Consider the following 23,911-nt stretch of genomic DNA (forward strand, 5'->3'; position numbering starts at 1 on the left):
TCCCTATCATCTTGCTCGTACCATCTCCAGATGAAATGCACACAGCTGCCTGAGTCCAGATATCAGTTACCACCAGCTTTTAAGCTGCCATAAACAAGGGTTATTTTGCCCCCCTTGTTGTGAGTACTTAAAAGATAGTTTTGAAATTACATTGCTTTTATCTCACCTAAGGAGAACTGCCTGGAAAGATTTGCTTAGAGAAAGTGTTTCTTCGAGGTAAAGTACAGGGCTAAAATTAAAAGCTGTACCTTGAAACCACTATTCCAAACATTGGGGTTCTGATACCAGGAAATAAAGCTCTGCTAAAACAGAATAAGTGGTAACCACATCATCAGGTGGCAGCTCTGTGTACGTGACCCTGCAGTTTTACCAAGGGACAAAGGATTTTCCTAGAGAAGAGCTGAAATTTTCCTTCTGGAGCCTCTTTGATTACAGAGATGACGTACAGCCATATAGGTGTACAAACAATGCTTAAAATACCAACCACAATGCTATCCTTTGATGAGTTGTATGCTCCAGTGCAATAGAGAGACCACATTCTGTTTATTTGTTCATTTATTTAGAGATTTGAGCTCAGTCTGGCACAGATCTCTATCCACAGAAACCCTGAGAACTCTGGCTACAGGTCTCCCCAGTTTAAAAGATGCAAGACTGGCGGGCAGTTTAGGAATGGATTTCTGAGTTTCTCAGATTTCAGTGCTTTTCAGCGTAGGCACACTACATTTTCTACCAACCCCTGAGCTGTCACAGCAGAAAGGCTAGGCCTGGGACCCCTGTATGTTCTTTTAGTTGCCTTTCATTCAATGATTGGCTTTATTCTGCCTCCACATCTGAAGCAGTAACCCAGTTTGGGCTACATCATAGAACCCTACTTCAAATTTTTTACTCTCTACTGAAGTCTAATAAGCTACCTGAAAAAGTCTGGTTAGCAAATGCCTGAATCCTGTGGCCACTTTCAGAGCTAGTGTCCTTCTCTCATGAGGTCCATTCAGATGTGTAGCCCAGCACCATCATCCTCTGTGAGACATTGGCCCTACAGAGATCATTTGTCCTCCTTGCCTTTTTCAATGTCATTATGACCCTGAGGGAAAAGAACTAGACACTGTGGTGTGGCTAAGTCCCACCAAAATCCCTTTTCATCCATGCTTCAGAAAATGTCCCCTTGCCACACCTCACCGAGACGTCAATACTCTGCGAAATAACATTGGGAAGACCACGCCTGGTCAAATTAAAGGTCTGATGAATTAAAGCCAACATGTAAAAATAAATATCTCTGTCTCAGTGTCTTCTGGAAGTCAGGTGTACTGCCGTGTGTAGACTGCTGGTGGTATGTCACCTTTTCTTTTCTTTTTTTTCCTTTTTAGGACCAGGAAGAAAACAAGGGAGCTACGAGTTGGCCTGAATTCTACATTGATCAGCTCAATTCCATGGCTGCTGTAGGTATACTTTATGTTCTTTGACACACAGTTTAAACTCTAGTACAAAGTACACAGTTGCACAATAAATTCAATTGAGTAAGACCTACCAAATGCCATTACGTTTCCAAACTCCATTCTGAGCACTCAGTGTTGGGGGCCGGTACGGGGGCAGAAGTGTTACCTGGTAAAGTGATTTTTCTAGAACATTTTAAATAAAATCTACACACACTAAAATTGACTTTACTATTATAAAAGGAAACATAATCTGAAATCTGGCTTGTGTTCAACTTGCAATTGATCTAACTGATCACTGAAGCATTGCAGTACTCTTCTAAAAGTTAATACCATTTGAAAATATTATGATTAAACAGTTCCTTCATTATACTCCCACCCTTCCCATTTTCTTTCTTACTGGGAACTTGATTCCTTCATGGCTTCTTGATTTTACAGGCGACCATGATGTTCTTTTCTCAGAATAGGCAAGGAATCCATGGAGTAAGTGGCTTAAAGAAAAGACATAATAATAATAGCACCAAAATGTCCTTGGTACATGGGATTCTGGTCCAGTTATTGCTTAAAATACATTATCAATATCTGGAATAGGAATTCTGATCATGCGGATGTCTCTGTGATGCCGACCAGCATTCTAAGCAGCTTGAGGGGCATCTGTTGATCATAACTAAAATTCACAGCTATAAATAAATCATCAGCCTTTGAGGCCTAGTAGCTTAAATGGTATTACCTCTGATGAAGACGGAAAGTTATGCAGTCTTGCCTCAGTGAATGCGCTGATTTTAAGAGTTAATTAAAAAAAAAAACAATTTTGTTTTTGTCCTTTTTCCCCCTACTATGGTATTAGGGATTGTACCCAGGGACATTCTGTCTCTGATCTAAAAACCCAACCCTATTTTATTTTTTATTTTGAGATAGGGGCTCACTCTGTTGCTGAGGGCCTAGCTAAGTTACTGAGGCTAGCTTTAAGCATCTGATCCTCCTGTCTCAGCCTACCAAGTACTGGGATTGCAGGTACCTCCACACCTAGATCACCCTAGCCCTTTTTATTTTTTATTTTGAAGTGGAATCTTGCTAGGTTGCTGTGGCTGGTCTCAAACCTTTGATCTTCCTGTCTCAGCCTACCAATTACAGGTGTGCATCCCCACGCCTGGTTTCAGCGTTTTTGGAGGGAGAGGTGCTGATGATTGAACCCAGGGGCATTCTACCTTCAAGCTACACCCTCAGCCCATTTTTTAAAATTTATTTCAAAACAGGGTTTCACTAAGTAGGCTGAGGCTGGCTGCGAGCCCCGATCCTCCTGTCTCGGCCTCACAAAAAACTGGGATTAAAAGCATGTGCCACCATGCCTGGATCTGGATTCAGCTTTTTACATTCAACTCTGAGTTTATAACGTCCAAGTAGAGGATAGTTTTCACAATACCTTTCTCTACCTCTTTCCTGCCTTCTCCAGAGTCTTTGCAGAGAATTAATTTCTTATCACTTAAAGTAAACATTTCAAATGGTCTCATATTTTGCTGCTGCTAGAAAAGTTAAAAACTGACTAGAATGTGAATCACTCACACTTTTGCAAAACTTCAAGAGGCCTTGACTTTTAGTAACTTCCTCTTTTCTAGCTTTTTCTCTGGAGATGCTTCTTTGCTGTTATATAGTGAATACTAAACAGCCTGGTGCATGTGAACAGAGCTGTATAAATTATAGAAGAAACTATGTACGTTTTTGCCTGGAGTATTTTTTATCTAAAAGCATAGCAAAGAGGCACAGAAAATAACCCCCGATGCTTCTTATTCAGAGCATCATACACAGTGCCGAAGATGAGAAAAGCATGATCTCAGCATTTATATGAATTGATCACAGAGTGTGAGATGTGTGATGGCCACCAAGGGATTTTCTGTGCATCTGCCCAAGCAATAATAATTTGAAGCTGTTTAACATTTCTTGCATGTAAAGGCTATTTTGTGAATTCTTGTTCTTGACTATTAGGAAAAGAAGAACTGTCAGGCAGGCGGTCTCTCTTTGTAATAAGTCAGCATTGTTTGATGTCTAACAAGAGAGCTTCTTCTTTGTTAGTGAATTCCTTGCTATACATGGAAAAATACTAAGTGTTAGGGGTTTTTCTTTCTTCACATATTGGGACAGTTACATTAATTTGTGCAATAGTGATTTAATCCCTGCCTTAGAATCGGCCTGGCTCATTCCTGAAGTACAGCACCCATAATGTGCATGTATGTGGCCCTTTTTCAACATATTCCTTTCTTCTTTTTCTACCACTTTGGAGGCTTTTGTTGCTATATTCTTGAGTAGGCTACATTTAAATTATGTTTGGTTCCTGATCTGATGGTGTTCTCCTGGGCATCACCAGGTTATTCAACTGTGTGACTTTGCTCTTCTTTATGTGTCAAACACCTAACAAAGCTTTCTAATGCTCTGTTAATGACTAAGCCATCATCTTTCCAGGGTCAAAGATGCAAGGCATTAACTGTCGTTGAATTAATGAGACCTCAAAACCGAGAGACCCGATGACACCAGATACCCTGTGTTGTTTTCTGGGGTTTTTTTTCCCCCAAAATTGGTTGCCACCACCTCCTTGCATAGTTCTGGCTAATCTCTCTGACAACTGTGCTGGAGAATTCCCTATAACACACAGCAGAAACCCTGAGACATTGTCTCTGGGGACTGGGAAGGGGCACAGTTCCTCCAAATCTGCTCCTGGTCCAGCAGCTAGGCTTTGTGGCTGTCGGCTTGGGTAACTGTGGAAGAGGCATCTGTCCCCACTGTCATTGTCCATTGTCTGCAGTGTCAATGGCAACTTCTGTACTGACTTCTGAGCCTCATGTGACAGGCCGTGTAACCACGTTCCATGTTGTTTTAAGTCCTCACCAGCACCCTGTGCTGCTGGTGCTATTTATAGATAGAAAGTCTGAGACTCAGACAAGGGTTGCCCTGCCCAAGGTCATCTAACCAGGAAGTGGTCATTTAATTAGGAATTCAGACCTATCCATATGAGCTCAGAGACTCCTCCCCATTTGCCTCTTTCTAACTTAGTTTTTAAAATCCTGCAGCACATGAAAGAGGCCTGCTGACCCTACTTCCCCTCCAGGCCAACACTCTTGACTCTGTCTGATGGGGGCAGAGGGGAGGCATCTGTTTTCTTTAATACCTCGGGAGTCTGATAAACTGTTCAGGTCGAGGACACGGCTCTTACTGGTCTGTGAAGCTGGCCATTGTAGAACAAGTTCAGTGACTTTTTGTGAGCCCATAACAAGAATGCTTTGTTCTTTAAAGGACTCTCGAGTGATCTGTTGGCTTTTAAAAAGTGAAAAACGGTATAATGAAGGAGTGCAGCCTAATAGGTTTTCAAGGACCTGGACTTTCTCTGGATGTGGCTTTTCTATGTTTTCTGGAAGAACAGGCTGCAGGGTGAAGTTCAATGTGCTTAGAGGACTGGCTTATTGATGTCACACCAAGGAAGTGCTTCAGACCAAAGCTTGGTGTCAAACTCGGCAGCCAAGAAGGATTTCTCTGCCACGTTCGTGCATCTCTAGGCATGTGCCTGCAAGGTCCTCCGCCAGGATGTGCCTTGGCCTTTGTCCACTTCTCGTGAGAGCAGGCATTCAGAGGGAGCATCCAAAGCAGCCCTCAAAAAGCTGTCTGTCCAGTGTGGGCCAAGGTGTGTGCACCATTGTTTAGCCTGGAGGACATCTTCAGATGTATGTTTGCAAACATCATCAGAATGTAGGCATGTCTCCCTTATCTATCAACAGTCCCAAAGTGAACCTTCTTCCTAAACATGGAGTTTCTTAGACACTTGATATTTCTTATACATCATGTTATTTTGAAAGGTTGCATTAGAATATCAATGTCATCTACCTATAGGAACCCAAGGGCTTTTCTACCTCCAGGCTATACCCCCAGACCTATTTTTTTAAATATATATTTTATTTGGAAACAGGGCCTCACTAAGTTGCTGAGAGCCTCACTCAGTAACTGAGGCTGGCTTCGAAACTGTGCGATCCTCCTATCTCAGCCTCCCAAGTGCTGGGATTACAAGTGTGCACCACCATGCCTGGCTTACCTATCCTGTTTTCTTAGCACAGTAAATGTAGTCTTAGATCCAAATCTAATTAAGATCATGGTCTCTTCTGTTTTGAGAGGAAGTTAATGTTGCTTATATTGGAAAAGGAAGTTCCAACTTAGTTTTCTGTGACATTTTATAAATCTCCCAACTCTACTAAGGAGACTTAACATAGTCTAGATTGATTCATTTGTTCCACTTTCTCCAAGATTGCTGAAAGGATAAATATATGTGTCTTTATTTGATATTAGTCACCCACAACAAAATGTGTAGCATTAATTTAGAGATAGTTTTATGAGAGGAAGCCTAAGAACAAAGGGTAATATTCATAAGAGGCTTGATGCTGAGCACAGAGTCAAAGTGATTGCTTCAGAGTACGGATGAGTTCAGCTGTGCCACAGGAGATTAAACATCCTTGGCTGGATTTGTGCAGAATTTTTCAGGGGACGGGTCTCATGGAGCTTTGCATGAATTCGTTGGTTATTTCTGCACACAGCTTCTTCCCTTATCTGTCCTCTGGTGACAGCTGTCCAGATGCATCACCAGCAAGAGGACAGCTTCAGCAGAAACAATAACACATTAAAAAAAAAAAAGCTCTTCTGGCTCTCATTGCAGTCACCAAAAAGGACACTGGTATATTTATTTGCTTTCGATTTTACCCTTATTGTTATGTGGTCAAAATGGGGCTTTACTTAACATTTAGTTACTTAATACTGATACTATCAATTCTCTACCTAGTGCCACCAAAAGGAAAAAAAAAAAAAGTTAAAAAACTATCTGCTCCAAAAGAAGTGTTCATTGTAGTATCAAGTCCAACATAAGTGTTCTTGAAAAATTATTTGATGTAACAAAATCCCTTTGATCTTGATTGCACGTTTTGAGTGAGAAATGCGAAATGTGCTGATAGAAAAATCCTCCATTTGATAGTATGATAGTGTTCGCTTTAATTGCCAGAATGTTGTACTCAAGTACCAGCCCAATCTTCTTTTTACCAAATATAAATAGTAATATCTACATCAAGGCGTAGTTATAGATCAGTTATATAAACATTTGGGCAGCTTAATCTCAACCAAGGTTTCTGAACATTTCATTAAAGCATTATTTAAAATTGAAAGATCTAACTTATCCTAACAAAAAAACTACGGAATTTTTGGTGATGTTGCTCTACATTCTGACTTGTGGTAAACCTTGGTTATATATTTATTATTAGTTTGGGTTTTCTTTTTTCTTATTTGGTTCTGGAAATTGAACTTAGGAGCACTCAACTTCCAAGCTTTACCTCCAGCCCTTTTTTATTTTGAAATAGGGCCTTGCTACATTGCTAAGGCTGATCTAGAACCTGTGATTCTCCCGTCTCAGCCTCCCAAGTACCACCAGGCATGTGCCATCGCACTTGGTATTTAGTGATTATTTGTATTAAAGGTGAGAGTAGCATGTAACCTGTGGACTTGCTGTTTGCAAACATAATTTGAAGAAATAACTTTTTTTGGTTTTGTTTTGTTTGCTTGTTTGCAGAGAAAATCTCTGCTGGCTTTAGAGAAGGAAGAAGAAGAAGAGAGAAGCAAAACCATAGAGAGTTTAAAGACAGCACTAAGGACAAAACCAATGAGGTATTTTTTTCTTGGTAGTATGTTCTTGGTAGTTTTCTCTCCCCTTTCCCCTTTTCTTCCTCCCTTCTTTTTTCTGCAATAGTCAGACCTTCTAGAAAGTCTTAAATTTAAAGCATGCAACTGAGCTATGGGTGAAATCCTTTAATCATTGAATATTTAACAAGTTGACATTCTTCAATTAAGAGAATGTAGAGACCACTAGGATATCTAAAATAAAGACAAGAAACTAACAATGATGGCAAGTGTGTTGAAAATTTGGATCTTCATTCATTACTCTTGGAATGTAAAAAAGTACAGCCAGTTTGGGAAATAGTTGGGCCATTTCTCAGAATATTAAGCATAGTGTTGTGCTATGATTCAACAATTCCTGTACATGTAGCCAAGGGAAATGAAGACATGTTCCTTAAAGGCTTGTGTACAAATGTTCATATCAGCATTATTCAAAAACCAATCAACTGATGAGTAGATAAATACAATGTGATCGAGCCACAAAATAGAATATTTGGGGGCCATAATAAAGAGTGAAGTATTGATACATGTCAGAACATAGAATAACCTTGAAAATGTTATGCTAAGTGAAAGAAACCAGTCACAAAGGATCAAACCTTGTATGACCATATGAAAGTAGATTAGTGCTGGCTGGGGGAAGGGAGAATAGAAAATGGTCTTCGGGAGGTGATTATAATGTTCTAAAGTTAGTATTGTTGATTGCCTAACTATGAATATACTAAAATACAATGAATTTTATACTCTAAAAGGATGAATCTTATGATGTAAGTTATATGTTAATAAAACTTATTTAAAATCAAAGACAAGCAGACATATTTCATTAGCACAATATGTATGAATGAAGTCAACTTGTTTTTGCCAATTTGGCTATATCTTGGTTGTATGCATCATTGAAAAGACTCAAAAATAATGATACTTTTATTCAATAATAAAATGCAAACTAAGAAAAATCTAGCAATTCATCAAAAATATTGTGCTGCAGTATGGCAGAGGTCTTCTAGGCTACCCAAACTAGACCAGTACTTCCCTCAATGTGTTTTACACTCTCAGATATGAATGAGTATCCAAGGCAAAGTTACATGGAAATTTCTCAAAAATTAGATAAGCAGGTTATGTTATCGCTGAACTTTTCAGAGGCTTTGACATTCATGTGTACTTAGTGAATTATTCTTACAGCTGACATTGCAACTTATAAATATTAATAAAAATGAATTTACAGTAACAATGTATTGCTTTTTATCTGTTTTCTATATCGAGATTCCATGTAGCCTGTCATACAAGAGAATTATTTTGCCACAAAACCTTAGAGATGTAGTTAACTATTTGTTTGACAAGCAAATATCCTGAATTTGAAGGCTGCTTTTTGATTTTCCTTGGTAGGGGGCTAAGGCAAACACATAGAAGTGCGTGGGAACTAGGTGCTACAGTAACTCATATCAGCAGGTGATTTTAGGCAAAGACAAGCTTTTGAGTCTTCTCTTGCCCCTCACTTTTTAATATTGGTTCTTCAAGGTGTGTTTACCTTCAATGGAGATTTTTGCACACTTCTAGTCAGACCTGGCTGTTGAGTCTTTGTCAAGGAAGAGGCAAAGAATTAAGATGCCTTCACCAATGTGAGCCTTTTGAGGGTTCAGCAACTAGGTCTTTTCAACCCTTTGCCCTACCTACCCATATCCCCCGGCTTCTCTATTAAGGGGTGTTACAAATGTCACAAGGACTTAAGTCTGCTGCACTTCCTTCCCTGACAGGTTTGTAACGAGATTCATCGACTTGGATGGCCTGTCATGCATTCTCAACTTTCTAAAGAGCATGGACTATGAGACCTCTGAGTCGCGAATACATACCTCTCTCATTGGATGCATAAAGGCGCTAATGAACAACTCTCAAGGCCGGGCTCACGTCCTGGCGCACTCTGAGAGTATTAATGTAATTGCTCAGAGTCTGAGCACAGAGAACATTAAAACAAAGGTGGCCGTGCTGGAAATCTTGGGCGCCGTGTGCCTGGTTCCCGGAGGCCACAAGAAGGTTCTGCAGGCAATGCTGCACTATCAGAAGTATGCCAGCGAGAGGACCCGCTTCCAGGTGGGCACCCCTTCACCTTCTTCATTCACTGCATCTTTTTTTTTTTTTTTTTTTAATACTAGGGGTTGAACCCAGGGGCATTCTACCCACAAGCTACATCCCCAGTCCTTTTTTATTTTTATTTTGCAGTAGGGTTTAGCTGAGGCTGGCCCTGAATCTGCAATCCTCTTGTCTCAGCTTCCCAAGTATTGGAATAACAGGCATGCAACACAATGCCCGGCTCTCCCCATCCATACATCTATATAAGTAGGCACCTTTTCTGGCTATGACAGGAGAACATTACTCCCACTTGTTGTGATTAGTCTTATTGTGACTTCAAACACTCCTTTTCTCTTTGGTTTAAGAATCAGAAAATAGAATATACTTTCTACAGTCGATCAGTGTGAGGCTTTAGATTTACCACACTTTGAAATACGGCCCTGCATACTGCATATTTTATAGCATACATCTTTTGTTCTTTTGTTTTCTTTTTGTGGTATTGGAGATTGAACCCGCACCCCCAGCCCTGTTTCATTCTTTTATTTTAAAACAGGGTCTCATTAAGTTGCCAAGGGCTTTACTAAGCTGCTGAGGCTGGCCTTGAACCCATGATTTTCCTGTCTCAGCCTCCCAAGTCCTGGGATTACAAGCATACAACACCATGCCCAGCTAGCATACATCTTTTGAATCTACTAAATGAAATAGTCCCCCAAAATCCTACAGGTGGCCATTCTTGGTTTAGGATACGTGTGAATAGTGAGATTGTGTCACATTTTTATTCAAACATTTAAAAGGCCAAGCAGAAGTAATAAGGTAAAGTCTCTTATAGTTAGCATATGTAAATTTATGAACATAAATGCTGTAAAAATTTTGAAGTTTTAGTACTAACTAATCTGAAGAAAAAAGTGGTTTCCTGTAGATCAGTAGAATTCTGTTTGAACACGAGTTTCTAAAAGTTATGTGCATAAAAGACTCATAAAGTGAGCATTAGGTTAGTAATGGTTCAGTCCTTTGTTTTTATATTTTACCCTTGCTAGACATTAATTAATGACTTGGATAAAAGCACGGGGCGGTATCGAGATGAAGTGAGTCTGAAGACGGCCATCATGTCCTTCATTAATGCAGTGCTAAGCCAAGGCGCGGGAGTGGTAAGGACTTTCTGTACTAGAATTTTAAAAATTTGCTATTAAAGATTAGTTTTTAAAGGTGATGAATATATAGTCTAAAAACCACAAATATGTGTTTTATCACCCTTTTGCTTTCAGGAGAGTTTGGACTTTAGACTTCATCTTCGCTATGAATTTCTGATGTTAGGAATTCAACCTGTAATCGATAAGTTAAGAGAACATGAAAATTCAACACTAGATAGGTAAGTGCAGCTGTTGGGATCTGAGATAGTTGCTTTCTCTATGAGTTTGTAGCAGCGCCGTATCAATTGCAAGCATGAGAATGATATAAGAACCGTCGGTAATGGAAAGAGCCCACACCAGAATGCTGGTTCAGTTGTTTATGATTTTATCAATAAAGAAAGCAACATGTTGTGCACAGACCTTAATGTGAGTTTGGGCATTAGACCTGAATCTCTGTCCTCTCCTGGTCTTGCCTCTTACTCTGATGTACCCTACTCATGTTTTCTGACCTCCACTGTCATGATGGTGATAGTGACACATTTCTTCTAACTCTGTTGTCAGGATTGGCTATAAGACTTGTGGGGTCACTTACTGCTTCCCACAGGCATTCTGTGAATGTTAATTTCCCTTCCTGTTCACTTGTTCTTGTTCGTAATCATCTTACCTTTTCTATGAGAGCCCCACTAGCTTGCAGATCTTTCCTTCTGCTGCTCTTCTCTCTCACTCTTCTCCCTCCCTCACTTACTGCAGCTGGCTCTTATGGATATTCTGTAAAAGAGTCAGAAAGATTCTTGCCCCAGGATCTTTGGGCATACTGTTTTCTCAGCTTTGTAAAAGTTTCCCAGATATCCATATTGCCCGTTCCCTCTTTCTCTACAGAGAAATCTTTACCAACTACTGGGTGTATTCATTTCATTTCCCTTTATTTTCTATTCTCTTCACCTTGGTCTTGATGGATTTGGCTATGAATACAGTACACAGAATACATAGCATGGGCTTAATAAATATTTGAACAAATGTATAACATGATTTCTTTTGTTATCTTCAATTCAATAGTAAGTCAAAGATAAGTATATAGGCTTTTTACCTGAAGGGGAATTTCTTAATTAAATTGGGCTTTGATTAATTTTAGATTTGATAACAATTATTAACTTAATAATCACCTATTATGTGTTATGTGCTAAACCTAGTGTGCACACTAGGTTTCTAAATTTTTCTCTTACTTAGCTCAGAGAATGCATTTTTTTTTTTTTTTTTTTTTTTTTACTTAGAAAGTACCTAGTTAAGTGAAGGCATTCAAATTTTGTTTTCTGCTTTATTTTAGAAATGCCTCTGAAAATTTAAGAGAGGCTTTGGTAGTAATGTTCTGAATCCTATGTACTTGTGTTGGAAGGACATTCTGTTTTAATAACTTTACTTCAATTATCTTCCAGGCATTTAGACTTTTTTGAAATGCTCCGAAATGAAGATGAACTAGAATTTGCCAAAAGATTTGAACTGGTGTGTATCCTTAGAATTATTCTGACTTGACTCATCAGCTCACAGAATTTTCCCCTGCAGTGTTATAGTCGAGTCAGCATGAATCAGTGTAACCTGTGAGGGAAATCAAAGTTCTGTTTTGTTATCTAAGACATAGGATTAATTTGAATTTGCCTTGGACTTACTTACCTTGCATTGGGGGAGTTGAGGAACTTGGATGTTTGACTTAGACTTATTTTTCCTATAAAATAGGTTCACATAGACACAAAAAGTGCAACCCAGATGTTTGAGCTGACCAGGAAGAGGCTGACTCACAGCGAAGCTTACCCACACTTCATGTCCATCCTTCACCACTGCCTCCAAATGCCTTGTGAGTCTTTGTGACTTCCATGGGTATGGTTGAGTGGACCTTGTCCACAGGACTCTGTCCTCTGAACAGTGCTAATTAGCTTTGGGGCACACCAGGGATTCCAAATCTCAGTGTTGTGACAGCCCAACCTATCTTCCCCTAATAGTTTAAAATTCCCAAAATAAATCGAGTTGTAATTTACTTTGTTTCCAAAAGTAAATACATGTCTTACAGCATAGAAAGTGCTTCATGATCAAGTAGACTAATTATTACATAGCAAAACTATAGAAATTTGGAAAGCACTGGTGCATATGATATAAAATCTCTCTTATTCTGTGACTTTAAAGGTGACCACTATTGAAAAATATTCATCCTAGTTTACAAACAGCTTGAAGATTTCTTCCATTTTTTCCTTCTTTAGATAAGAGGAGTGGCAACACCGTTCAGTACTGGCTACTGCTAGATAGAATTATACAACAAATTGTTATCCAGAATGACAAAGGACAGGACCCCGACTCAACACCTTTGGAAAACTTTAATATTAAGAATGTTGTACGAATGTAAGTCTCTTCTTATTCTGCTGCCTGGGAGGTAATGGTAACAATATTGGACATACATTTTATCCTTGTTCAAAATAACAGCTGGAAGAGCTGAAATGTTCTAAAGATCAAATATGAGTCACTAAATAAATACATGCAACAGATCTAAGTAACATCTGGGTTTAAGCATGTGCTGAGGATTTTCTCTGCAGTAGACTATTTTTATACCTGGGGAAAATGCATTCAGCAGTAGACTTTTTATGCTTTTGGTAATGAGTACTTCTTTAACTATTATACAGGTTGGTTAATGAAAATGAAGTCAAGCAGTGGAAAGAACAAGCAGAAAAAATGAGAAAAGGTAAATAATAAGGCCCTGCCAGTTGGTGGCTGGGTGACTGGCAAAGGAAGAGTCCCTGTTATTGGTTATTGGGTGGCAAGGCTCTCTGTATCTTTTGGGAGAATTTGCATTGATGTTTCTTGTTAACTTAGATACATCGAAAACCCTTTGTTTTTCTATGTCTCAAAGGCATTTTGTGGAGGCTTTTTATGAATCAAGCTGTTTTATTTGTCATGCTGATTTCCAAATATATTATCTTTTGATTATAATCGTTATTTTTTAAAATAGCATGTAACATTTGCTTCTCAACATTTGTTAATTCAAATTTGCTCAACAACCAATCATCCAGACCCTTCCCCTGCCCCATTACTGTTCTTTAAAGTCCTTTGGGTTTTAAGAAATATAAGGGATTCCAAAAGAGGCACAGACCACTTGGTTTCTCTCCATGACCTTAATTTGGTACCAGTCATAAAAAGAGAAATCCTGCAGAAAGTCAAGGAGCCCTGTAACAATATATATGTTGTGAAACTCGAACAAATATTCAGCTATTAGTGAGTTTTGGGGTGTTTTTGATATTATCATGTGTTCCTCATGGTGCCAGCCCTCACGAAAGTGCATAGCTTTTCTGCCTTCTTCAGAATATTAGCAAATCAAAATTGGCTTTTTATGAGAATAATTATTCCCCCAGCCACCACTCTCTGCCCATACTGGTTAGCTGACTTCCTTTTCCTTGTCCAAGTCAGTCAGACATGCCAGTGAACTGTGGTAGCTCTCACCCTAATATTTAATGTGCTGAAAAGAATGTCCAAGAGATGGCTAAGCATTTCCTTTCCTCTCATCACATTGGTCCTTTTCCATCGGGCAGAAGAGCAGAGACACCACTGATACTGGAAAGTGCCAAACATGTAGCCACATTGCTCTCAAATCATTGAGCCTGTGCATGCATTTTGATAGATGAGTTACAGAAGTTGCTATGGAAAGATTAGAAATATTGATTAACAGGGGAAAGGGAGATTAAACCAAGGGGCAAATGATCATTGGGGGTGGTGTTCTGGGACTATACCCTAGAGCTTGGAGATGGGAGTGTACAAGTTGAGGAGAGCACTTGGGATACAAGCTTTGGGGTCCTTCATTCAGTGGGTACTTACTGAGCCTCTCTGTGTCAGGCTCTAGGTCTGGGTCTTAACTTGGCCTTCACTGATTATGTGAATAGGCTAAGTTTTGTCCTGTCTTCCCCTCTAGTCATCCCTTCTACAACATAAGAATTAAATTTAATTCACAGGGTTGTTGTAAAGATAAATGACAAAACAAATAGAGGAAAGTTAATGTGGTATCTAGCACATACTATTTGCACAGAAAATGATAGCAGCTGTTACAGAGTTGGGGTAGACTAGATAGTGCAGGAAGAAATCCTGAATTACTGGGAGGAACAGAATGAATTAAAGTGAAGCCCTGAGTACAGTGTAAACAAGGAGAGATTGTAGATAAAATGAGTTCCTTTCTGGAAGCTTTAGATAGCATCTTCAGATTCAAAAGAGCACAGGCTCACAAATAAGCCAGAGGGTAGAGGCCATAAGAGGCAGGAAGTTCCATGGACCTAAAAGGTGAAGAATATTCAGGGGAAATTCTCGCTGGTGCACAACAATCCCAGGAAGTGCCAAGTAACACCTTAGTGAATGGATAGCAAATGATGTCATTTGTGGGGAGCGTCTCTAGGCTGGAGCTTCCCAAACCTGGCATGAAGTCAGGATCGTCTAAGGAACATTTGAAAACCAGTTTTCTAAGCCTTGCTTCAGCCTCCTTAGGGAGGAGTCTGGGGCCTGTGTGTGTGTGTGTGGGGGGGGGGGTTGTCCTGAAGTGTTAGTCACAGCCAGATCTGTTGGACATTCTTATGGAAGGAAGGCAAATCCCTAGTCTTGTAATTGTCACAGAGAAAGGAAATGGGAATAGAAAATGGAATACAGTGAAGTTGCTTTTAGATGAGATTTGGAGAAGTCAGAAACATCAAAGGGTGGTTTTGAAGCAAGTCATTGGTTAACTCCAGTGCTGGCAAGGTATTAATAGCTTGAACCCTCCCTGAAAATTATATTTGGGGAGAACAGAGGAAAGAGAAGGTCAGAGACAGAGACAACAAGAATTTAAATGTGCTATCAAATTCAGAAATAGGTACCAGCTCTGTAGAGCTCACCCCACATGGGTTCCATCTCCAGCGGATTTATTGCTATTAAAAAAGTAGGAATTGGGAACAAATTTTTAAAACAAAAACCTGCAGCCTAAACTTGATTATTTCTCTTTTTCATAGCTCATCATTCCTGTTGGCAAGTTTATAGTCACTGGCAATGTGAATAAGCATTTTGCTAAATCAGATGCTCTGTTCCCTCATAGCAGGAGGGGGAAGTAGTAAAGCTGTGGCTGAAAACTAGTATTCTCTCTCCACATTACTGTGGCTCTCATGCTCACCCAGCACTACTGCCCGTACGATATTTAATATGGAGGCGATAACATTTGATTTCACAATTTTCAACAGTTGCTTTTCAGAAGCACAAAACACCTCAGGTATCCCTCTCTGAGAGAGGAGGACAGGAGGATGGCTGGGAGTCTGCTGAACCCCTGGTCTGGCAGCAGCTCCTCCTCACTGTGAGGTCTGTCCTTTCAGCCCTGCTGCTGGTCCGATGTGAACCAGCAAGCCTTGCTCATCAAAGCTGGACTTCTCCCTCCCTGCCCCAATTCTCATTTGTAAGAAGGGGCCCTTTGAATATTCCTTTTCCCTCACATGGCTGATGGCCCATGTCTATGGCTGGATTCTGAATTAGCTACCAGACAGGTGCCATTCTCCATGAGTAGTTGCTCAGTCCTTCCTTCTCTCTGTCCCTCCTTCCCTCCCTTCCTTCCTTCCTTCCTTCCTTCCTTCCTTCCTTCCTTCCTTCTTACTTTGGTACTAGGGATTCAACCCAGGGGTATTCACCACTGAGCTATACTCCCAGCCCCTTTATATTTTTTTTATGTTGAGACAGAGTCTCACCAAGTTATCACACACTGGCCTTTTGTTTCATTTCTAGACCCATGGCTTTAGGGTCTCTTCTCCAGTGTTGTGCAGAAGGTAGTTAGGAAAGTCATTGGTCTGAAGCCGCTTCTGAGCATGAGCGTTGTTGAGCCCTTGCTGCTCCCTGTAATGGATGTCATCTTGTCATCATCCTCTAAACAGTCTCCTGTTCTCATGTTCACTTCTCATGTGTAGAGCACAATGAGCTACAGCAGAAGTTGGAGAAGAAAGAGAGAGAATGTGATGCCAAGACCCAGGAGAAGGAAGAGATGATGCAGACCTTGAATAAAATGAAAGAGAAGCTGGAAAAGGAGACTACTGAGCATAAGCAAGTCAAGCAGCAGGTGGCGGATCTCACAGCACAACTCCATGAGCTCAGCAGGGTAAGGGCCACGCATTGTTCAGGGCCTCCTGCTCCTGCATCTCCCAGGGCCTCGCTATCATATCTCATAAGCCTTGAGTAGGCAACTGCTGATGGGGATTAAAATCTGAGGTTTCTTGCAGTTGATCACAATAGTTTTGAGCCTTACTCCTTCTGTTGTATCATGTTGGTTAGGCAACAGGGGTGGTTTGGAGTGTGCAATTTTAGTACCAACTCTGTCCTAAAAGCAAAAAAAAAAAAAAATTCATAGTAGCTTCTTACAGTGAAACTGAATTTTATAAAAACTAGACTGAATGAGGGTGCAAGAAGTGAGAGAGATGTCAATACTTTGCAAGCAAGCACTAGAGTGTCTAACACAAAAGGCTGGCCCAAGGGCCGGGCATGGTAGCACACGCTTGTAATCCCAGTGCTTGGGAGGCAGAGACAGGAGGGTCGCACAGGTTCGAAGCCAGCCGTGCTGGCTTAAGAGAAATATTTTTATTTGTTTCCAAATAAAAATATAAAATAGGTCTGGGAGTGTAGCCCAGAGGCAGAAGGGCTTCCAGGAACCCCAGTACCACCAAAAAAAGAAAAAAAGGCTGGCCCAGCCAAGTCCAGAAAGGCCCTGAAGAATCCACCTGATTCGCCAGTCCTTGAATCCACATTCTCTGAAGGGTGAATTTCTGTATAATATATACTTTAAGCAAAATTACAGGCCCCCATATTTATCCAATGCCTGACCCTCTTCCTTCCATTGATCTTCTTTTCCTGTTTTAATTTTTCCAGAGAGCTGTCTGTGCTTCAGTCCCAGGAGGACCCTCCCCGGGAGCCCCAGGGGGACCCTTCCCTTCCTCATTGCCTGGCTCTCTCCTCCCTCCCCCACCACCCCCACTACTGCCAAGTGGAGTGCTTCCTCCTCCACCTCCTCCCCTCCCTCCTGGGGGCCCTCCCCCTCCCCCAGGGCCTCCTCCCTTAGGGGGGATCATGCCACCCCCTGGTGCTCCCCTGGGTCTGGCACTCAAGAAGAAAAACATTCCTCAGCCTACAAATGCCCTGAAATCCTTCAACTGGTCAAAGCTGCCTGAGGTAAGCCATTTTTTTCACCTTTCTGCTGATGGGCAGCATCAGCTTCATTGGTTCCTCACCAAAAGGGAACTAGCCTTGGCTGCTGGATGCCTTCATCATCTAGTATGCACTCAGGGTTCCCAGCGCCCAGATATTTAAATGATAATGCTTCAAAATAACCACAAGTTGCTTGGAACCCGCATACTCTGAACATATTATAGAATGGAGAATTGGGGATAGCAGCACTTTTTATAGAAAATAGTACGTATGTTCTTGCTTGTTCTTGTATGTAACCATAAAGCAGAAAACCTGTTAATTTGTTGTTCCTAGAACAAGCTGGAAGGAACAGTATGGACTGAAATTGATGACACAAAAGTCTTCAAAATTCTTGATCTTGAAGACCTGGAAAGAACTTTCTCTGCTTACCAAAGACAGCAGGTAATAAATAACATGTGCCCTCTAGATGCCTAAAAAGTAAGAAGATCATGTCCTTTTGCATGATCCCAGGCCACCTGCCGTGCTGCGATCTGATGCTCATCTTAGTTCTAGACTGTTTGGTCTACCCTGGTCTGCTTCGTGGCATGCATGTTCACATGTGTGTCCAGGTGCCCGTTAGTGTGTGTGTATGTGTATGTGTGTGTGTGTGTGTGTGTGTGTATATGTGTGTGTACAGTTGGAGGTATATGGGCTCCTCTTTAGGAGTCTTTGTACCATGGTATGTTCTAAGACCTTATCTCCATTGATGGAAAGAGTTCCATATGTTATTATCACTGTGATTAGTCAAAATGGATCACTAGAGGGAAAAATATTAATTGGAGAATTATATAACCTATTGTTACCCTACAGACTTTATTTCTGAAACTATTTGGATTTTTCTGACTTTAAAAGTGAACATCAAGTGATTGCTAACAGAAGCAGAATGGTTTTTTGAATATATGGGTACTTTAGAAGGATGGGGGTTGGTAAATGCCTATGACTTGGCAGCAAACTAGAACCTGCAGATAAGTTTTAACTATATGGTAATCTCAGTAGAGGGTTGTAAAGGTTGATCAGCTGTGGCACTGCAATGAGAGGAAGAGGAGCAGAGAAGTCACTGGAAAGTGGGCAAAGCTTTTGAAATGGCAGCAGGCACACATGACTGGGTGCTGGCCAACTATCCACAGATGAGGCCAAGTAGGCAGCACCTCTTTGTGAGCCCAGGCCACATCCATGTGGTTCCTCTTGCTACTCCAGGGGACTTCTTATAAAGCCCCTAAGGGTAGACCAAAAGAGAGTGCAGCAATACAGAGAGTTCCAGAAGGACAAAAGAAAAGGTGGGGCCTTTTCTTCAATCAATCACAGCCTTGGAAAGGGAAAAAACTGAGTCCAAGAGTGTGAGAAGCAAGATTATTAAGAGGAAAAGAATGAGGAAGAGAGCACATGCATACTAGGCATTTCCCAAGGGGTTTCCCTTGGGCTTTGCTGAGAGGGAGGCCCTCAACTCATGTCTGACTTAAGTCCAGGGTGGAGCATCCTCAGACAAGCACAGACTTCCTAACTGTCCACTTGGTGCCCAAGAAAGAATGTCTCAGAAAAGAAATAGTAAGTGCCCAAGGGGAAGATGGACTGAGGCTGGAGAAGAAATAAAATATAAGGACTGGTCATGGATGTTGTTTTTCAGTATTCATGTGGCCTTTGATGCTTCTGAAATGGGATGGTGGATGTGCAAGGGGTCTTTAGCCAGAAAATTTTGGTGTAAGAGAAAGTTTCTCTATGGTGCTTTTGTGGTAATTTAATGAAGTATAAAAATAGAGGTAGTTAACTGCTATGGTGACATGAACCCTAAAACAGGAGACTTCAGCTGGGTCTTTCCATAAATAAGAAGTCAACTTGTGCAATGTAATACACACCAACTAAAAGAAAATGAAGAAAATGTAGGTAAGGCCTTGTTCAGTAGAAAGCAAGACAACTTGCTTTCTTTCAAAGGACAAATGAAAGATGTGTTTAGAGTCCTCATCCTGGAGGTGCTCTGGCCAGACTTCTTCCTAATTGGCTGCAACATGCACCACTCTCCATCTTTATTTATCTCTGTCTCTTCTCAGGAAATTGTCCCCTACACCTTGACATGAAGTCATGGGATATTTTAGCAATTTCTCTAGTAATTCAAATAATAATCTGACTTGGTTATATGTCCTATTGCTTTCCCATTCAAGTTTCAGTTGTTAATGCCTGTTATCAAAGATGGAAAGTTTGGGAACTTAGAGAAGTGTATTGAAGGAAGGGGAAGCAGCAGGTCCGCCAAGTGATGCTGTTCATGTCTGAGCATGTGGGCTGCGTTTATTATGAAGGCAGGTGGTTGAAACACCCAAGGTTACAAGACTCATAATTAACTGGCTTTCAGCAGAAGGTGCAAGAGGATGCTGCCAAAATGCTCTGGGACAAATATATGGACAGTTCTCAAGAGCTCTGGAAGACAGGATTGCAGAAAGCCCAGCAATTGGGTAATTGTCTCCTAGCAACCAACACTGTTTAAGTAATCAGTAGTCATTCCCGTCAGGACATATCAGAAGATTTTAGTTGTACCTACCACTGAGTAGACTGGTGAGCAAAATGAGTTGTGACCGTATTTTTAGCAGCACTTCCTGAAGAAAAATTTCAACACCTGCTCAGCTTGAGTTAACTCAAGTTATGTTCCCCTATTCAGCATAAGAATTGGAGATGAGAGTATTTAAACCATAAGTGTATTTTCCAAATGAGAGTAATTTGAGCTATTTTATTGGATTTACTGAATATTGGGAGCCAGAAAAGCAAACGATGAAGGCATTCCAATGGGAATATGTAGGACATAAGAAAAGACAGAGTGTCTGTTATTAAATGTCCCCTCATTTCATGATGGCAACATAAAAAATCTATGCATTTTTATCAGTCTTGGCAATGCAGTATATAATTATCACCACATTTGAACTGCTCTGTTTTCTACTCCCAAATGAATACTGAAAACCTAATTTTTCCATGGTGTCTCCTCTTTGCTCCTGAAGAGTTATGAAACCCTGGTCCAAATATCTGGACCTCAGCCAGTTGTTTGGCTAGATAAATTTTTAAGAGAGGCAGAAGAGCACGTGAATATCATTACCTGTATGCATGCAATAGGAACTCTACACAGAGTAAGATTTTATAAAATCTCAGCAATATACTCATACAAGCATAGATAAATATGTCCAGTTGATTTGAGAAATACTTTATCATTAAAGCTTGGTATTGATATTATCTGCTTTGTATATGCAACACTTCAAAGGAGCGCATTAAACTTTTGCATAGGTCCATACTTATAGTATAGAAGCCCAGGTGAGAATATCTGTAAATAACCATAATATGACCTAAAAGATGAACACCTGTGTTAAGTATTTATAACATTTCTTGTGCTGGGTATAATATATACAATTCTTAATCTCGTTAACTCTGAAGTTTAGTTCCCAAGGACTTCTAATACTGTCTTGTTTAATACTCACCCCATTCTAGAGGGGGATTTTATTCTTATATTCCAAATAATAAAAATTTGGGCCAGGCTTGGTGACACACGCTTGTAATCCTAGCGTTTGGGAGGCTGAGACAGGAGGATTGCACAGGTTCGAAGCCAGCCTCAGCTACTTAGTGAGGCTCTCAGCAACTTAGTGAGACCCTGTTTCCAAATAAAATATAAAATAGGTCTGAGAGTATAGCCTAGAGGTAGAAAGCCCCTGGGTTCCACCACCAGAACCACAAAAAAAAAAAAAAAAAAAAAATTGGCTTAGTAGTCAGGTGCAGTGGTGCATGCCTATAATCCCAGTACTTGGGATGCTGAGACAGGAGAATCGCAGGGCTGAGGCCAGCCACAGCAACTTAGTGAGACACTGTTTCAAGATAAAAATAAAATAGGGCTGGAGGTAGAAAGCCCCTGAGTTAAATCCCTAGTACCATTAAAAAAAAAAAAAAAAAAGATTTCAGTATGTATTCATTGCCCCAACCCAACAGGTGGCTCAATCAGGACTACAAAGTGGCATAATTCTCACTTTCACTTTGTTCTTAATTCATGGTTTTGTTTGTTATGAATACCCAACTTCACAGAGAATTTTCTTTAACTCTGGTTTTAGGAACAAGATCACTCCTATTCATATATTTTTTTTGTATTTATTAAAGGTGTGCAGAGCTGATTATGTGCCACATAAAGTGGAATTTAATAGCACACAGTTATTCCCCATTATGAACATTCCAGATGTTCATTTGAAAGTCAATTTCCTGAATCTCAGTACCTCTTTTCCTCAGTGTACACGATTTCCAAGTCAGCCACAAGAGACTTAATACATAACGTAGCACATACATAGGAGTATTATCTCAGATACAATTAAACAATATTCATTTGTTTTATCCTTAGATGCTGTAATTCATTAGTCCTTGCCCATGCAGTTGAAGAGAGGAAAAATGAGCGGAAGGTTCTGTATCACCTAGAGAGTGTCATGGTTCTGTAGCAACATATTCATGACTCACTGTCTTCCCACTCTTTGCCTAAGCATTGCCCTCCTCTGAGGATCCTATTATCAGTTCATAGTATAACATTTCAAAGCTTCTATGCTCTGATTTAGGAAACCAAGGCCAACCATTGTCTTGGGTTCCAGAATCTGACCTCTAGTGCTAATCCATAATCTATAACATTTTAGGGGTTCTATTCAGAACATCCAGTAGTATCTTCCAACATTTTATAGTCAAATAATTTTTCTTTTACAGTTGTCATTATTCTATACATCTAATTTATATATTTAAATTGTATAATTTACCGGGCGTGGTGGTGCACGCTTGTAATCCCCGCGCTTGGGAGGCGGAGACAGGAGGATTGCGCAGGTTCAAAGCCAGCCATGCTGGTTTAAGAGACCCTGTTTCAAAAAATATAAAATAGGTCTGGGAGTGTAGCCCCGAGGTAGAAGGGCTTCCAGGAACCCCAGTACCACCAAAAAAATAAAATAAATTGTATAATTTAGAATTTTTATTTCAGCAATTTTACTCCTGAGGCTTGGTGCATGAAGACAGAAGAGAAAATTGTGAATAGTGGTTTTCTTCAGACCAAGTGTAAGGTTAAAGGTTCTATAACTGGACTCCATGGTAAAAGTTAGTCAGATGCAGGTTTTTATATAAATATTTGTGTATGCATTTCTCTTGAGAGGAATCCCCAATTTTTATCAGATTTGGCAGGTGTTTTGACCTCAGAAAGATTAAGAATCATTTCTGTAAGGAGTGTCATTATTTGTAGAGTGTTAGGACATTATTTCATCATCAAACCCTATAACCCTATTTATAACTGTCAATCAGCACTGGTTCCTGAAAATGCAAGGACCAACTTCCTGTTTATATTCCTAGCTTTTAGCCCTATATCAAGTCATTTGGGGAAAAAAAATCAGACATCCTGTTAGCTGGAGCCAAATGTAGGCAGTTCTTCCATATTTGACCCAAGTCAGTTAGGAGTACCTCTTTTTATTCCCTTCTAATTTGGGAACAAATAATTTAAGATTTCAAAAATGCTGTTAATTTACTTCTTGAGATAGGCCTACGATCATTTTTATTTTTAACATAGTCCATCTATTGAAGCTCAAAAGGTTGTTGTTGATTTTTTTATTTATAATATGCTGATTAACAGACTTTTTAAAAAATGGAATCTTTAAGCTGGTAATTCATCACATTCTGCCATAGCATTCTTCATTCTCACCTCTGGAAAGATAAGAGGCATTATTTAGCTACTAACTGTCATCCTTACTGCTACTGGTGGTTACAAAAGGAAACCCCTGGCTAGCTATTCTACAACTCAGCTGGAAGAACAAGAGCAAAATGAATGGATGGACTGGATTGTCAGTGTGAAAGATAAAATCATGTCACATGATACCTTGCAGGTATTGAGTTCATAAATATTTCAGGCACTATGTGAAATATTTCACACACATCATCACATTTAATCCTTACAGTAATAATCCAGTTGTTAACCCCACTTTACAGATAGAGAGACTGAGCCCAAAGCCACATGCCCAGTAAATGACAGCTGCCTGATTCCATAGATGACTGCACTAGAGGTCAGATGTTTTAATTTCATGACTAGTGGGAACTTAAGATGTGGAATGACTTGCCAGAGAACTTTTAAGTTTCTTCCTCGAGGGCCAGACAGTGAGAGCAGGATCTAAATTCTAGTAGCAACTTTCACTTTAAAAGAGATAAAAACAAAAGAGGTTAAGATGACCTCATGAAGTTCATTTCATCATAGTCTTTTCTGCCCTAGAAAGGAAACCACTTTTACAGGAAGACTCCCAAGGAGCTTCAGAGTAGAACACTTTACATTTATACCAGAGACAAAAGAAATCTGGCAGATCAGAGAAGAAGCAAGGTTTCTTGTGGTTATCAACTTATTTTTTAAATGCCATTCTAGAA

At 40.1% G+C, this 23,911-nt stretch overlaps 1 protein-coding gene across 2 annotated transcripts in view; it reads left to right on the plus strand.

Annotated features, from left to right (window-relative positions):
- The window catches only part of DAAM1 (dishevelled associated activator of morphogenesis 1), a gene marked incomplete at both ends in the record, with an annotated part of 104,181 nt that overhangs the window by 49,803 nt on the left and 30,467 nt on the right, over positions 1–23,911 (plus strand). For both annotated transcript variants that reach the window (XM_080707793.1, XM_080707792.1), the window contains 12 exons: positions 1,365–1,436; positions 7,021–7,115; positions 8,873–9,206; positions 10,223–10,333; positions 10,451–10,554; positions 11,749–11,815; positions 12,047–12,164; positions 12,565–12,703; positions 12,982–13,040; positions 16,258–16,445; positions 17,210–17,509; positions 17,819–17,926. In XM_080707793.1, coding sequence (XP_080563919.1) covers positions 1,365–1,436; positions 7,021–7,115; positions 8,873–9,206; positions 10,223–10,333; positions 10,451–10,554; positions 11,749–11,815; positions 12,047–12,164; positions 12,565–12,703; positions 12,982–13,040; positions 16,258–16,445; positions 17,210–17,509; positions 17,819–17,926 — 1,695 coding nt within the window. The remainder of the gene's footprint in view (positions 1–1,364; positions 1,437–7,020; positions 7,116–8,872; positions 9,207–10,222; positions 10,334–10,450; positions 10,555–11,748; positions 11,816–12,046; positions 12,165–12,564; positions 12,704–12,981; positions 13,041–16,257; positions 16,446–17,209; positions 17,510–17,818; positions 17,927–23,911) is intronic.

The sequence above is a fragment of the Muscardinus avellanarius genome, assembly GCF_963383645.1.
Source record: "Muscardinus avellanarius genome assembly, chromosome: 12".
NCBI classification, from domain to species: Eukaryota; Metazoa; Chordata; class Mammalia; order Rodentia; family Gliridae; genus Muscardinus; species Muscardinus avellanarius.